This window comes from Carlito syrichta, unplaced genomic scaffold (assembly GCF_000164805.1).
Source record: "Carlito syrichta isolate Samal-C Ts95f unplaced genomic scaffold, Tarsius_syrichta-2.0.1 Scaffold82255, whole genome shotgun sequence".
In the NCBI taxonomy this organism is placed as follows: Eukaryota; Metazoa; Chordata; class Mammalia; order Primates; family Tarsiidae; genus Carlito; species Carlito syrichta.
This window is the reverse complement of record NW_007026351.1, coordinates 390,344-407,530: the sequence shown is the minus strand read 5'-3', so window position 1 is coordinate 407,530 and position 17,187 is coordinate 390,344. Positions and strand designations below refer to the sequence as shown.

Below are 17,187 nucleotides of genomic sequence, written 5' to 3'. Positions count from 1 at the left end.
TTCTGGTCCTTGACAAACTAACTTTTCAGCTGAGATGGTATGGCCATAGGATACTATGGCCATAGACTGACAAACTGAATTTAATTTAATTAATTAATTTATTTTGAGTCAGAGTCTCACCCTGTCGCCCAGGTTGCTCACGGCCACTGCAGCCTTGACCTGCTGAACTCGGCAATCCTTCTGCCTCAGCCTTCCAAGTAGCCAGAACTATAGGCATGTGCTGCTATGCTGGCTGATTTTTTTTTTAATTTATTGCAGAGACGAGTTCTTGCCATGTTGCTCCGGCTGGTCTCAGACCCTGAGCTCAAGCAATTCTCTCGCCCCTGCCTCCCAAAGTGCTGGGATTACAGGCATGTGTCACTGCGCCTGGCAACAAACTGAGTTTTTAAAATCGGAATCAGTAACAAAAACTGGAAAGAAGGGAGGGAGAGAGAGAGGAAGAGAAAGAAAAACTTCCCACTCATTTTTTACCCAGTATCCGCTTGGTTCTTAAAAATAACAGCAGGCTGGATGCAGTGGCTCAGCCTATAATCCTAGCACTTTGGGAGGCAGCCGAGGACAGAGGATTGCCTGAGCCCGAGAGTTCGGGACCAGCCTGGGCAACTTGGCGAGACCTTGTTTCCACAATAAATCAAAAAATAAGCTGGGCATGGTAGTGCGTGCCTGTAGTTCCAGCTACTTGGAAGACTAAGGTGGAAGGACCGCCTGAGCCCAGTAGGTCGAAGCTGTGGTGGCCGTGAGTATGCCACCGTACTCCAGCCTGGGCAACAGAGTGAGACTCTGACTTAAACAGAGTTTCAACTTTCCTTTCTCTGCAGAAAAACCATCTTGAGGGCTTGGCTATTTAAATAACCTGTAAGTTTCAGTAGTTTTTATGAAGGTAAATTAAAACAAGAGAATAAGGAAATTATTTAAATGATTTCCTTTAGAAATGTATTGAGTTACAGGTCAAACACTTGAGATACCTATTATCTACCAGTAGAAGCAGACACACTACACACACACACACACACACACACACACACACACACACTCTCTCTCTCTCTCTCTCTCTCTCTCACACACACACACACACACACACACACACACACCCTCAAATACCATGGTGTGAGTGTTATAGCAGAAATCCACATGCACTTCTAGGAAGTGGTTACTCTTTACCTGGAGAGGGGACAGTGGAGCAGGGAGAGTGAGCCCAACAAAGGGACCAGCATGGGCACACACATGGAGTCCAGGCTTCGTGTCAGACCATCCCATAGAAGGACAGATGGCTTGCCCCCCCCACTGCCCAGCTCACTGCTGGCTGATAGACAAAATAATACAGTCCCAGAATCTGAATCTCATGTTTCACACCTTTTCACTTGAAACACACAGCCACAAAGACCATCTGAGCGGGTGTGGGGACGTAGTTTTAGTCTGGGTTTTGCTGCTCACTAGGTATGTGACTGCAAAAACAGCTTAACCTTTAGGACTCTCAGATTCTCATTTCTGTCAAATAGAAATGAGAATCTCTGACCCATCTTTCTGGCCAGGTTGGTATGTGACTCATGAGACAATGTATGTGGAAAGTACTTGGACCATGATGAAGTCCCAGGAAAAGTGAAGTATTAATAAGAGATGTCTCTCTCGTTTCCCTCTTGAAGAAAGACAGAGGGCTCACCTCTTTCTCTGCCTCTTTCAGTTCAGCTTCTTTCTCCTTCACTCTCATGACAAACATCTGTCTCATTTCTTCTTCTTTCTTCTGCAGTTCTCCCAGGAATTCATTCCTTTTCGCTTCATATGTCTCCTGGAGGCTATTCAAAATCCACAAACCAAGGACAGGGTCATGTAATTGCATAAGAAACTTCAGTTCATATAATTTCTACCCATCTACTTCCAAAAAATAGATAAGACTGCTGCTTACTATATTAAAGCACAAATAAAATAGTGCCATTTTGTTGTACTTATGCAGCAAATGGAAAGACAAGTGCATCAAGAACTAGAAATGAATTAATGAGCATAATGCACTGCTAAGGCATATCTCTAACTTGCCAAGTTTTTCTTTGGGGTGGGGACAGGGTCTCACTCTGTCACTCACTCCAGGCTGGAGTGCAGTGGCATGACCCTAGCTCACTGCAGCCTAAACCTCCTGGGCTCAAAAGATCATCTTGACTCAGCATCTGGAGTAGCTGGACTACAGGCACATACCACCAGGCCTGGTCAATTTTTAAATTTTCTTTTTGTAGAGATGGGGTCTCACTGTGTTGCCAAGGCTGGTCTTGAACTCCTAGCCTCAAATAATCTTCCTGCCTCAGCCTCTCAAAGTGCTGGCATTACAGGTATGAGCCACCCTGACTGGCCTCATCAAGTTTTATCTTACATATAGTCATACAAGGAAAATCTGACTTATTTTTTGAGTTGGAGTCTCACTCCATAGCCCAGACTGGAGTACAGTGGCTGCTCCTCGCCACCGCAACCTCGACCTGCTGGGCTCCAGCGATCCTTCCGCCTCAGCCTTCCTAGTAGCTGGAATTACAGGCGCGCGCTACCACACCCAGCTAGTTTTTTATTTATTATAGAGACGAGGTCTCGCCAAGTTGCCCAGGCAGGTCTCAAACCCGCGGGCTCAGGCAATTCACTCACCCCGGCCTCCCAAAGTGCTGGGATTATAGGCTGATTATAGTGCCGTTTTGTTGTACTTACGCAGCAATTGGAAAGACCGAGCCCAGCCTGACTTAGAATTTTAGAAGATGAAGGCAGAGTGGTGTATGGGGAGAAGTGAAGAGGCACTGGAGCCATGAAGACCAGGTATGGATCCTGGCTCCACCAACTGACTGGCCTTGGGAAAGGCACAGCCCCAACATACACGATGTGGATACAACAGCACTTACCTTCTGGGGGTGTAGTCAAGAGGAATAAAATGGGGGGCGGGAGAGTGAGTAAAGCATTGACCTAGAATCAGTGCTTACTAAATGCTGCCTCCCCACATACCCTCTCCGGTTCCCACTCTGGAAAACAGACTTAATGAACAAACCACAGACAGCAGGATCTCTAAAGTATAGCAGAAAATTGTTACTTGTCAAGCTGTGTTACCAATTGCAAATCGAGAAGAGTTTTATTTTTATTTTAAACCTCATCTTCCTCCTATCTACAGAATATTTGGAGTCCAATATTTAACATTAAATGGCATGACCCAGCTTTATCTCTAAGTCAGAATAGAGAGAGAAAAAAGAGAAATCACTTTGGTGGCACAGCAGTGACAGCTTAAAACACTCCCCATCCCATGGACACGCCGAGAAGCACTTGTTGACCTTCACTCCAGCCCACGGACACGCCAAAAGCACTTGATGACCGTGACCCCAGCCTGTGGACATTCCGAGAAGCACATGTTGACCTTCACCTCACCTGTGGACAAGCCGAGAAGTACTTGCTGATCTTTACCCTGCCCCACAGACACGCCGAGAAGCACTTGCTGACATTTACTCCAGCCCATGGACATGCCAAGAAGCATTTGATGACCTTCACCCCAACCCACAGACACTCCGAGAAGTACTTGCTGACCTTCACCCCACCCTGCGGACATGCTGAGAAGCACTTGCTGACCTTCACCCCAGTCCATGGACATACTGAGAAGCACTTGCTGACTGACCTTCTCGAAGGTGCTACTTCTCTCTCTCTCTCTCTTGCAGTTTCCCTAGAACAACAGCTGTGTAGTAACTCATTATCTACCTTTACCTATGGACCACTCACATCCCAAGTCCAGAGTACAAACTGGACTGCAACGGGGAAGGCCCCAGGCACCATACAGACCCTCACAGCACTCATACCTGTTCATTCAGAAGGAGAAAAAGGAAACTCAGGTGGTGGGAGCACACATGCTTGTGGATGTGTAATGAATGCACAAATGGCTGGTACTGGAAAACACATTAACGAGGATGGGTTATACTTCCATAATTAATACTTGTTAGTTACTTAAAAATAAGTTCTCTTGCCTTCAACACTATCAACATCACCTGTTTATGCACAGTCAGGTGTTTTGCGTTTCCAGAGGTCTACTTAGCTTCCACATTACCTTATGAGACAAAAACAAGTTTGGCCAGTGTTAATGTTAGCTAATATCAACATTAATGGACTTCGAGTTCAATAGCTGGACTTCAGCACCAGAGATAAACAGAAGTATGTGGATAACAAAACTATAAAATAACTCGTGCATCTTATTCTGCTTGTTAGCTTACAAATAAAAGCATTACTATTATTTGGATGTAAATTGCCAAAGGCGGAGGATGACTTGTCCCTGCTATAAAATTTTACAGAAGATTCCATTTTGTTGATCTTAGTATAACCAACACACCTCCCTCTTCTTTCTGACACGCAATGTAACACCTTTTATAGAAACATTGTCCAAAACGTGCTCCAGAGATCACCCATTTCCAGGGAGGATCTCCAAGAGGGTACCAGGAACATGCTCTGGCTCTTCCTTTCAGGAGCCCCACAGGACAGTGAGTCCCAGCCTCGCAGCACGTCAGGACCCCCTGGGCATGTGGGTCGTGCTTTTCTAAATACAGACGCCTAAATCCACCCCTGAAGATGAAGGCTCAGGATGCCTGGCTAAGGCAAAATGGTCTGTTTTTAAGTGTTTCTCACACTAGTGTGCTAACCACAGCTTGTCTTAAATGTACTGAGAAGCCCTTCAGTAAAATAACCTGCTTAGCTGATTATCTTAGAGCCCTCCACTTTTGTTTGATCATGGAAGCTTTAAGTAACTCACCAATAGAATGTGCTTTGGGTAAAATGACCCAAAATATTGAGAGCTCTCAAGGTGACTCTGTCTTATCCAGTCTCACCCACAACCTACCCCATGCTTGTTTCTGGAGAGAGATTGTCAGTCTATGCATCACAATCCAACCATGGGTCTTAATTGGTGTGTTGAAGGGACAAGCTTATGAGAATAGGACAGAAAACACCAGAGTGTAACGCAAATACTAAGAGTAGCCATTATTACATGAAATGTTTATAATGGATCATGACAAAAAAGTGTTTTTTATACTGAAGGTTGTAGCCCGAAGTTGGGAAGTCCCAGTCCCAGAGAAAGCCTAGGGAACAACTTCACTATTAACAAGTCTGGAGTCAGCTGTGAGTGAGTGTCTGGTGGCAGTTTTGACACCCTGGGTTGTAGCAGGAGCATGGAGTCAACAAATGCTCCTGCTTCCTTGTATCCTAGGATGTGAACTAGCTTTTGAACTCTGACATTGAAAATGACCAGAAACATGTAAGAAAGAAGTCATAAAATCTTACCTTAAGGAGTCATAACTGCAATAAGTTATTTACAAACAACTAAGAACCACAGCATCCAGAGAATGCTAACTCCAGTCACTCTGCCAATTGAGTTGTTAACCAGACACCAGAAACCCTCACTGATTTCCAGTCATTGAGCATCAGTTCAAAAGGAACTGGTTCTAAATTATCCACTCACAGATACCTACACGACAACATCTTTTGTAATTTTTAGCCCTTCAAACTTAATTTTTAATTACAGTTCTTAACACTCCTTTCTAAGTGAGAAGCCTGCAACTGTTTCACAATGTTTTAGGATGGCTTGGAGCTGAGGGTTTTATCTTCTCATTTCCTTTCAACAGCCCTTGGGAGAGGGAGGTTTTGCTCATGGAAGTCAAGGGAAGGGAAAATGAACACAGACACTTCCTTGCATTCTTTGTTCTGGTAATCCACAGAGCACATTCCTCTCCCTGTTCAAACCCCCTGGAACCATCCAGCAGAGGGCATGCCAGCATATGATCATTGCCACCAGCATTTCTGGTGCAATTTACACAGTGAATTCATGTAATTCTTACAACAACCCACTAGGGTGGGCATTATTACCTCCCATTTTACAGATAGAGACACATGGACACGCAGGTGTTTCAAAATTTGTCCAGGTCACACCATGAAGAAGTGACAGAGCCTGGACTGAACCCAGGCTGCCTTGCTAGGCCAGGAGTTCTACTCCTGTACTGCATGGCCGATGAAACAAGGCCCGACCACATCTAAAAATGAGTGAGTCAAGCCGGGCTCAGTGGCTCAGCCTGTAATCCCGCACCTTTGGGAGGCTGAGGTGAGTGGATTGCCTGAGCCCGCGGGTTCGAGACCCGCCTGGGCAGCGAGACCTCATCCCTACAATAAATCAAAAAATCAGCCGGGCGTGGTAGCGCATGCCTGTAATTCCGGCTACTCAGAAGGCTGAGGCGGAAGGATCGCCGGAGCCCAGCAGGCGAGGCTGCGGTGGCGGGGAGCGGCCACTGCACTCCAGTCTGGGCAACTGAGTGAAACTCCAACTCAAAAAAAATAAAAAAAAATAAAATAATAAAATGTTTAAAAAGATAATAATAATAAAAATAAAAAAAATAAAAATGAGTGAGTCCCCAGAACATCTTCGCCTCTGGGAGAATGGTGGTGACGGGCACTTGTTGTGAACTGACTGGTGGCGCATCAAGAAGGCAGTGTTTGAGATGAGGAAGCAATAGTCTGGGCAGGGACTGCTGAACAAAGGGGGTGGTTTTCAGAAGGGAAGCAGGGAGTGGCTCACAGGGGGCACACAACCAGTCACCTCTTTTACTCTATAATGCCAGCCAGAGAGAGAGGCCCGGTGCAGGGAAGGGATGGGCACTTGGGGCGATGGGAGTGTGAACTGCAGGGCAGCAAGTGAGCCTGTGCAGGGTGTGATGGAAAAGGGCAGCCTGACGCCTGAATACATGCGTGCTCTGCCCAAGACAATGAAGACACAACTCTGGACACAGGGAGGTTGGAGGGCAGCATCAGGGTCGGGCTACACAAGCCTCCCTGCCCGTGGTGTGCTGTCAAGGCTGGAAGACCGGTGTAACAGCTACAGAGATGGCTGCTACTCACTAGGTTTGGCCTCAGATCACTCTCTGTTTTATGAACACGTGATATAAACACAAATGGAGCCCCGAGGACAAACTGTGGACACAGGGTACTCAAAGGGAAGGATGAACTTCACTGCATGCCCAGGCAGGAATTTTCTATTTGAGAATAGAAAAACCCCACATTAGGCTCAGTGTGGTGGCTCAAGCCTGTAATTCCAGCACTTTGGGAGGCCAAGGCAGGAGGACTGCTTGAACCCAGGAGTTCAAGAGCAGCCTGGGCAACACATTGAGACCTCGTCCCTATAAAAGAAAATAAAAAAATAAGCTGAGCATGGTGGTAATGCCTGTAGTCCTGGCTATTCAGGAGGTAGAGGCAGAAGGATTGCCTGAGCCCAGGAGGTTGAGGCTGTGGTAGCCATGATTGTGATACTGTATCTAGCCTGGATGACAGAGTAAGACACTGACTCAAAAGACCAAATTTTTTTAAAAAACCCTTACTTATATTCCTCCAAACTCCTCCAAGCTCACCCTCCTGGGTATGTAGGAGATGCCTTAACTAAAACACCAGCTACAGAGATAGCATGGCAGGTTGCATGTCTGCAGCAGCAAGAAATCCTTACCACCTAGGTTCCCAGAGAACCAAGGAGCCCTGGTGGAGGACTGGATCTTTCCTGTCTCAGCAGGCAGACTTAGACCACCTGGTCTTTCTGATAGTGACATGCAGCTAAGAGTAGCATCACAGTTTCTTCAAATTCCAACAAATTCCAGAGTTGAAAGGAACATCTCCATGCTGAACAGCTGTCAACATTTTAGGAGGTAAATTACCTCTAACAAACTCAAGAAACAGTCACATGTTCTAACTTTTACAGGCAGTTCACAAGCTCCCCAGCCACTGGCAAATCACAGATTGAGAACCGAATCTGGCTCCCCACCTGTTTTTGTAAATAAAGTTTTATTGAAATACAGTTCATTTAAACTATGGTCTATGGCTGCTTTCGAATGCAAGGGCAGAATCAAGTAGTTGTGACAGAGATCACCTGATCTGCAGAACCTAAAATATTTATTCTCTGGCTATTAGAGAAAAAGTCTTTTTGCTAGATCTGATTATCTCTTCATCTGGCCCAGCCCCTCATTTCACAGATGAAGAAACTCAGACCCAGATGGGTTAAGGTTGTGTAGTAGTAAGGCCAAGACTTGAACCCAGATTTGTGACTCCTAGCCCGGTACTCTCCATCACTGTCTGGATTTGAATGAAAGCAAACAGGCAAATGGATTAAATTCTGCAGCAGTTCTTTGTGTTCCATCTCTGTGCCTGAGAACAAATAGTGCATGTACTCCAGAAGCTGGTCTTTCCCCCACACAAACTGCATTTTACTCAGGTCATCACAAATGGGATCACTTTTACAAGGACTATTTCTAGTTAATACATTTCAAGGTCCAATTAGCTAAACCTGTCACACAAAAAAGCAGCCTAACCCTTGTCTCGGAAAGTGACATTTCACATGGTTGAAGACTGTGGTTTCCCAAGCCCCAGGGCAAGATTAAATGGTACCATCATGATTGGAAGTTAACTTCTTAGTTAACCCTTTGTCTGGGGTCTGCACTTTTCTCACTGAATAGGCTCATGTTCAGGAAACCGAATAGTAGCACTGTGCTGGGGCACCAGCCCAGACATTACTCAATGATTTCAAAAACAACTGTTAAAAAACACCACCTTCTACCGCAATGGCAGCTCAACCCCAAGGGTACAGAACCTGTCCACACTGCACAGGCTGCCTCGGGCTCTGAAGCCAGCCAGCATCTAGACATCTGAGTGTATTATTGGGATAGCTAGAAGAGAAAGAAAGCAGGTCCCCCCCACCCCGCCTCCACAGAACTATGGCCCCCAGTCGGTGGTGGCATGAAGCCCAGACAGCCCACAACACCTCAATCCAAACCCCCGTGAAGAGACTGCCTGGGAGCCATCTGGACAATCCCCTACCCTGCCAGGAGGTGATGACCTGGCTTGACCTCCACCAGCAGCAACCCAGGGCCATCCCGCCATTTGCCAAGCTGGTATGGGCAACGGTTGTCCCCTTTCCCTGCCACTGGACTCGCTTCTGCTCAGGCACAATTCTACATTCCTTCCTCCCCTTCACATTTTGCACCTCCATCCATCCATGTGAGAAAGCACATTCATTTTCTGAACGTTTACTCCCTGTCCTATTGATTTGCTGTGAAAATTGCACGGAATCACTGAGAGCTAGTAAGCACGTGCAAAAAAAGGAAGAGGGCCCCCGACTTAAATATTAGCTTAGGGAGTGAAACCTCTTGGCAAAGTGAATGGGGCAAACTGGGGGCCCACAGCTGTGCCTTTGTGCTTGAGTTGACAAAACTCCGCGCCTCTGCAATGCTACAGTGAGGAGCCTGGCTTGGGAACCAGATAGCCAGGACTCAACACCCACCCATCACTTGCTACTGGGCGGACCTCAGGCAGGCTGTTTCATCTCCAGTGCCTTAGTTTCCTTAACTGTAAAATGCGGATGATAACAATGACATCCATGATGGTTGAGACAATGCAAGTGACCTGGCGAGGCAGGCTACCCACCTTCACCCCCCAGGTCCTCCCAATTCAACAAGCATGGCACCCACCCTGCCCTCACCCCTCGACACTCCCCACAGACACCCGATGCTGTCCCCGCATACCTGAAGGGTTTGCTGTCAGGGTCAGTGTCCTTGAAACCCATCTCCTCAAGTTTGCAGCGGCGATACAATTCATAATGGCGGGTGTGGGTCTGTTCTCGCAAGTCCTCCATATTCACACGGATCAGCATCTCCCGCAGTTTCACAAAATCACAATGGTTTTCATTCTCAACTGCAAGAGATAATGGGAAAAGGTGGGGCAATATCAGCAACAATGTCACTGAAAATCCAGAGTGATGCTTCCATGATGTTGTCACCATCACTCCTGATACCTCTGCAGTCTTGGGGCCAGCTGAAGACCCATTACTGGATTTGCTGTACATTCCTAGTGAAGACAAGACTTCTGACCGCGCTGATTATGATGCTGATGACAACAAGTGCCCACTTAGCACAGGGCTCTGGAGAGAAGTTTGACAAATATTGTCTCTACCCATCATAATTCTGCCACGTAGATGTCGGGACTCTTGCTTTGTAGATGCAGAAGCCTTGCTCTGATGAGCAAGCTGACCTCCCAAGAGCTGGCAGTGTCTAAATTCAAATTCTGTAACTTCTGGCCCAAAGCAGGGCCTGTTTCTACCATCCACAATAGAAATGGACAGGGCTGTTTTCATATCCCGTCTCATTTAGTCATACCAGCACTGGGAAGAATGGAATTTTCTTATTGTAGAGAAATTGGGAAGAGCCAGAAAAATCAGAATTTTCCCAGGGACCTTTCTTCTCACTTCTCATAGCTTTATTGCCTTTATGCAGAACAGAGGAAAAGGAGGACTGAGATATCCTCAGGCCACGAAGGAGCTTTGTGTGGCCATCTCACTTCACCTATAGCACTGCATGTCCTCTCTCAAGACACACAATGGCAGATCACAGAGTCCTCGCCCTTCAAAGTGACACACCTGACCAGCCTTCTGGTTAGAAACTTTAGTCACATCCCACAGTCTCATAAATCTCAGATTTACTGAAATAACATTTAACTGGAAGACATTTCCAAAGTTGACGGAGAAACACGCATTTTCTTTTGCAAAGTTTATAAGAAACTTTGTACAGCTTTTTCTATACTTACTGATGACGCTGGTTCAAACTTCCAGGGAAGAACTCCTTTCTATCATACTGGAATTCATACTGAACACAACCTCCATCCCTGAGGGTGCCTGGGTGTCTAGTTGCCTGGAGGGGTTGCAGCCAGTGTCTCTTGTCCCCTACTGACTGCTGTTTTTTCCGCATCTCCAGGGTGCGGACCCATCACCCCCTCCCGTTGCCTGCCATGTCAAGGAATTCCTAAATGGGAGGGGGGAGGGAGGAAACGTGGCCATTCCCCATGGGATCACATGGGAAGAGCCCCTCCCGTGCCAGGCACGTACCCTGCACCACACCCCAGGGGTACTGCCTGGCCTTGGCCATCTTGTTGCCGATCTTCACCTCTTCAGTGCTGCCGACCACTGCAAATGGGAGATGAACCTGTCAAGCAACAGAGAGAGAGGTCACCTCAACAGCTGTGACAGGGACCTGTTCTCCACCAGCCTCTACACTCCCCCTCCTCCTGCAGGCCTTGCTGCTTGGGGGGAAAAGGAAAGAAGGAGAGAGTTGGGACAGGCAGGAGAAGGCAGCTCATGGGTGCATGTTACACATCCTGCCCCTGTGACCAAACACCAAATATCTGGTACGAGCCGGATTCAAGGAGAAACTGGATAAGTCTTTGCAAGGAGACAGCAGGCTTTAGGCATGTGCTGTCAAACACTACACATGGCAAGGAACACTTGAAATAGGGCCTGTAAGACCAAGGATATTTAACTTTTAACTCACACTTAAATCTGAAATTGAAGCAGTGTACAATATTTTTCCATTAAATATAACTTTATTGTCTTCGTAAAATGGCATCTCACTTTGTTTCAAACTAATATCAAATCTTCTAAAAAAGACTAGTTTTGGCAAGGTAGATGCAAATTTTAAAGGAAAAGTTGTGAGTTTTTTTGCGTTGGAGTCTTATTCTGTTGCCCACACCAGATGGTGTTGTGGCACCATCACAGCTCACCACAACCTCGACCTTCTGGGCTCGGGTGATCCTTCTGCCTCAGCCACCCGAGTAGCTGGGACTACAGCGCACACCACCCATGCCTGGCTAATTTTTAAAATTTCTTTTAAGAAACAAGATCTTGCTATGTTGCCTAGGTTGGTCTTTAACTCCTGGACTAAAGCAATCCTCCCACCTCGGCCTCTCAATGTAAATCACATTTTAAATTGTAATTTTATAAAATGTTTTTCATGAAACTTCAAAGTCCAAAATGAGATAGGCTGTCACTGTAAAATATATGTTAGATTTCAAAGACCAACTATTAAAATAGTTCACTAATTTTTATATTGATTTCATAGGGAAACATAATATTCTGGAATATACTAGGTTAAGTTCTTAAATTTAGTATCATATTTCTTTTTACTATTATAATGTGACTATTAGAAAATTTTAAGTACTGTGTGACTCACATTTTATTTCTAGCAAACAGCACTGCTTTAAACCGCTGATCACCACACAAATTTCAAGGCAGAAACACACTTTAGCCCAAATTATTTGACTCAAGCCTTGTACCTAGATTAATCTCAAGCAGACATGGTATCCAAGACAACTGAGTCTTTCATGATGGTTTATTTGGTGGTTATGGCTACATTTTGGAGAGGGAGAGCAGGGAGATGCTCATTCTAATTTCTATTAACATGCTTAAGAATAATCCCCATAGCTGGGCTCGGTGGCTCAGCCTGTAATCCCGCACCTTTGGGAGGCTAAGGTGAGTGGATTGCCGGAGCCCGCGGGCTCGAGAACCACCTGGGCAGCGAGACCTCATCTCTACAATAAATAAAAAAATCAGCCGGGCGTGATAGCGTGTGCCTGTAATTCTGGCTACTTGGAAGGCTGAGGAGGAAGGATCGCTGGAGCCCAGCAGGTCAAGGCTGCGGTGGCCGGGAGCGGCCATTGCACTCCAGTCTGGGCGATAGAGTGAGACTCCAACTCAAAAAAAAAAAAAAGAATAATCCTTAGATAACAATTACTCTGAGGACTATTACTTAGGATTCCTGGATCCAATGCTCTTTCACTACAGGCAAGTTGAGAAAGAAGGGAATGTTTTCAGGTCAGATCCCCTCCCACTGACAGCTGGGCACAATCCTCGTCTCAGGTTGCCCATGTGGCATTGTATCTGATGTGCAAGATATTTCCATTTTCTAATTCATCTTACACTCTGTAGGAAGGAAAGAAAGCAATTCTTTTTCTCAAACTCCAAGTCTAAACTGAAATGTGTTCCCTGAAGTTCAAGAGCAACATGACCCTTCTGGCCAACATTTTGGTGAAATGACCAAGAAAATGTCTCTACTCAAATGGCTCAAAAGCAACCACCAGTGGGATCTGTTTTCCTCAGATTGCTACATATCTCATGGGATTTCTTCAGCAAGAATTGTTTGCAATGAAGATCCTAAAAGAATACTGCTTGAAAGAGCAGAATTAATTTGCAATGTCAAAGAACTCCAGTTCTATTAATCAAATAAAGAGAGAAACAAAGCATAGTTCATAGGTACTTCCTTTCCAGGAAGTTTAACACAAATATAGTTTCATGACCATGAAAAATTATTGAGACAAATGGGGAGAAATATAAAACAGAAATTACATGGTATTCATCATGTTACTTCCTGAGCCCTACACTGACATCCCAAATTATAGTTCTACAGCAGAATAAAAGAGTGCCATCCCAGCTTGAGCTCTTGACTGTGCTTTAAGAAAAAGTACAATCCTCCCCCAGTATCCATAGGGACTGGTCCCAGGACCTCCTGTGGACATTGAAATCCACAGGGACTCAAATCCCTGATATAAAATGGTACCGTATGCACATCCTCCTACGTACTTTAAGTCATCTCTAGATTACACATAATGCCTCATACAGTATAAATCATTGCTATACTGCACTTTATTTGTATTATAATCATTGTATGATTATTTTTGTGTTTTTTTCTTCTAAATATTTTTGGTCCTTAGTTGGTTGAACCCATGGATGTAGAGGGCTAACTGCACCCTGTACACTGCTCGGGTAGCAGTATAAATGGCCTGGGCTCAATCCCCACCTGCATTGCCCACAGCTGTGCCATCTTGGGTGCTGCTGTTCTGCTGTTTCCTCATCTGAGGTAGGAATAATAACAACATCTTCCCTTGGGGTTGTTGAGAGAATTAATGAATGGAAACCCTTGAAAAGTGCCTCGCGCACAGTAAATGCTCCACAAACATCAAAAACGTCCAGTGCTACTCTTCTGTAGCTCTCAATACCCACAACCAGAGGACTGCAGAAGCATGAGAGATCTTACATATGATCCGGTTCAATCCTGTTTAAGAATTCCCTCTGCGGAATCGCTTCCACTTGCGCTGAAACAGGTGTTGTCCACCAAGCACTCAGTGGGAACTCTCATTCAAGAAACAAGGTGTTTCTTCCATTGTGATGGCTCTGACTGTCAAACATTCACTTCCTGATGGAACCAAACCCTTGTTGCGCTTTTGTCCATGAGTTTTGGTTGCTCTGGGCCAGTCTAGTCGGTCTCCCTTATGGCAACCTTCCTTTCATGCCTATTTCCCAGGAAGAATCTGCTCTCCAGCATCTTCCAGGGATTGTGGTTCCTAACTACCTTGAATTCCAGCAACCATCACTGGGCATCTACTATGTGTGAAGAAAGCTGCTTGCTGGCTGTTATGCATTCCCAAAAGAAAAAAGACAAAGACATGTAAAGTTATCATGGCTCAGCTGAGCTGGCTGTGAGACACCCAGAAGAACAGTAGAGAGGCAGGCTGGGGCTCACCAGGAGGGAATGCATCACAAACATACACAGAACTGCTGCAGCTCTCATCATTTAACTCCTGACAAGTTCCTCTCTGTGATGTGGAAATTGTATCCTCAAATGCCAGTTTACCTAATGATTCAGGAAAAGGTAGGGAAAACAGAAAGGAGGGAAGGGCAGGAGCCAATCATTGAAGTGAAATAGAGATAGGCAGACATATTTCTGGCCAACATTAGCAGAAACAGAGATCTATTTGCTCTGAACTGCTTGGTGTGAAATAGTGCTAGGCTGGCTTTTCCTTCCCAGTAACTTGTGTAGAAGTCATAACTGTTAGAGTAGGAATAAAAATTGAGATGTCTTGTCTAAGTCTCCCTTTGGCAGATGGAGAAACTGAGGAACAGGCTGGTCAAATGACTTAAAGGAGTGGCAGAGCTGGACTACAACTGAAGACAGCAGGTCACTAGTTTAGTATTCGAGTCATGCTACAATGCTGCTATTAAGAAAAGCTTTCAGGAAAATCACTTGTTCCCATTTGACTTGAGGACTTACACTCATTGTTGCATTAATCTCTGCCACTGTTTCTTCATCAGTGGGGAACTGGTATATCTGGACCCCATTGCTGACTAGTTCACTCATGATCTTACTCTTGAATTTGTGCAATTCATTCTTAGCAATGGTGTCAGCCTTGGCAATTATTGGAATGATGTTCACCTGCAAAATAAGCATGTCCATTTTTACACAATTCCAACATAAGAAAAGTAATCAGACAAGTGATAAAATATAGCAAACATAAAAACCGTAAAATCTTGCTGTAAAAAGTAGAGATGACACTGAAAATCAGTCTCCCTCGATGGAAAATTATGAAGATAAATCTTTTGGTTCCATCTCAGAACACTGACTTCCGCCCACCCTACACTAAAAGCCTTCTTGTTATTTCCTTGCCTGGACTGCCTCATTATTCTTTGCAGAGTAAGAGCAAGTGCTACCCTTCTGTGACAAACAGTGACAAGAAGGAGCCTATTCTCTGAATTACCAGCCACTCCTTTTAGGCCCCTCCCTGCCACCCCAGGCACTTGATTTCTGTATGTCCTAGTGCTCTAACAGGGTGGGAGCAAAGTTTTAGTTAGTTGGAGCACTGAAATATTCAGTTCCATGCAGGGCAATGTCCCTTCTTTGGATGACCTGAAAATTACTGGAAGAGGAGAATGTTAGTACTAACCAAAATAAAAGTGGGTTTACCCATTTCAAAATGTTTCAAAACCATACCAAGTAGTTCTTTTAAAAATCAGCTTTTATCAAATTTCTCATTCATAGCAGAATAAAACCCAGTGCCAAAGGCAAGGCTCACTTTCACAGCGTCGGTTACAAAGAACAAAGGAGAATTCAGAGTCTGACATTAATGGCGGAAAGCTCAGAAAGGGAGCCAAGGGTGCAGCACCAAAGCCCAAGGTAGACATTCCTTCTCCAAATGCCTTAGTCTGTCCACAGGACACATTTTTAGAATTCACTTTTTTTTTTTGAGTAGGACCCTCACTCTGTCACCCAGGCTGGAGTGCAGTGGCACGCTCACGGCCACCACAGCCTTGACCTGCTGGACTCAGGTGATCCTTCTGCCTCAGTCTTCCAAGTAGCTTGAACCACAGGTGCATGCCACCAGGCCCAGCTAATTTTATTATTTACTGTAGAGACCAGATCTCACCAAGTTTTCCAGTTTGGTCTCGAACCCCTGGACTCAGGCAATCCTCTCGCCTCTACTTCTCAAAGTGCTGGGATTATAGGTATAAGCCACCATGCCAGCCTGAAATTCACAATTTCTTTTGAGTTGGAGTCTCACTCTGTCGCCCAGACTGGAGTGCATTAGCACGCTACTGGCCACTGCAGCCTTGACCTGCTGCGCTCTGGTGATCCTTCCGCCTCAGCCTTCTAAGTAGCCAGAACTACAGGCATGTGCTACCATGCTTGGTTAATTTTTTTTATTTATTGTAGAGACGAGGTCTCGCCAAGTTGTCCGGGTGGGTCTCAAACCTGCGGGCTCAGACAATCCACTCGCCTCGGCCTCCCAAAGTGCTGGGATTACAGACTAGCCACTGAGCCCAGCCTTGAAATTAACATTTTAAGATTAACCTTTCTCCAATTCTGGTAGAAACAGAGGCTTCAATAAAATGTTCCTGATGTCTGATCTCTACAACAATGCCCTTCACCCAGTTTGAGTGAAACAGACTAGATGAGAAAGCAGTCCCAGCCAGGGAACAGAATCTTGAGGAGGTTTTCAGGTCATATCTGCATGCTTTTGCTTCTCCTTTTATCCCAAAGGTCAAATCAGAAATCCCGGACAAGCCAGAACGAAACAGCATGCTGAGAGAAAGACCTAGTCTTCAACTATTCCTCCACCCACTCTGGAGCTCACCGTGCCTAGGCCTCCTCCAGCAAGTTACAGAGTAGAAAAACAGCCCCGACGGTGGGGGAAATGTTTGGGTCAGACCTAAGGAACAAGAAACTTCCCTCTTGTTCTTATTGGCTATCTTTTGTACATATTTAGTATTCAGTTAATGTCAATAAATACAAGATGGCAGAGGTTCATACTTTCTTGGCCAAATTGATCAGAGAAGACAGAAAAACCAAGCAATTTAGTTTTAAAATCTCTTTTTCCTCACCAGCAGGAGCTCAAAAGTCTTCTCAGAAATTATTAGGCCAGGCTTGGTGGATCAGCCTGTAATCCCGCACTTTGGGAGGTCAAGACGAGTGGACTGCCTGAGGCCGTGGGTTTGAGACCTGCCTGGGCAACTTGGTGAGACCTCGTCTCTACAATAAATCAAAAATTAACCGGATGTGATAGTGCCTCCCT

General features: G+C 45.4%; 1 protein-coding gene across 6 annotated transcripts in view; it reads right to left on the bottom strand.

The window, feature by feature from the left end:
* The window catches only part of SEPT11 (septin 11), a 95,077-nt gene that overhangs the window by 10,258 nt on the left and 67,632 nt on the right, over nucleotides 1-17,187 (bottom strand). For all 6 annotated transcript variants that reach the window (XM_008055615.1, XM_008055607.1, XM_021711153.1 and 3 more), the window contains 4 exons: nucleotides 14,892-15,053; nucleotides 10,898-10,994; nucleotides 9,543-9,711; nucleotides 1,661-1,793 (listed from right to left, as the gene is read on the bottom strand). In XM_008055615.1, coding sequence (XP_008053806.1) covers nucleotides 1,661-1,793; nucleotides 9,543-9,711; nucleotides 10,898-10,994; nucleotides 14,892-15,053 — 561 coding nt within the window. The remainder of the gene's footprint in view (nucleotides 1-1,660; nucleotides 1,794-9,542; nucleotides 9,712-10,897; nucleotides 10,995-14,891; nucleotides 15,054-17,187) is intronic.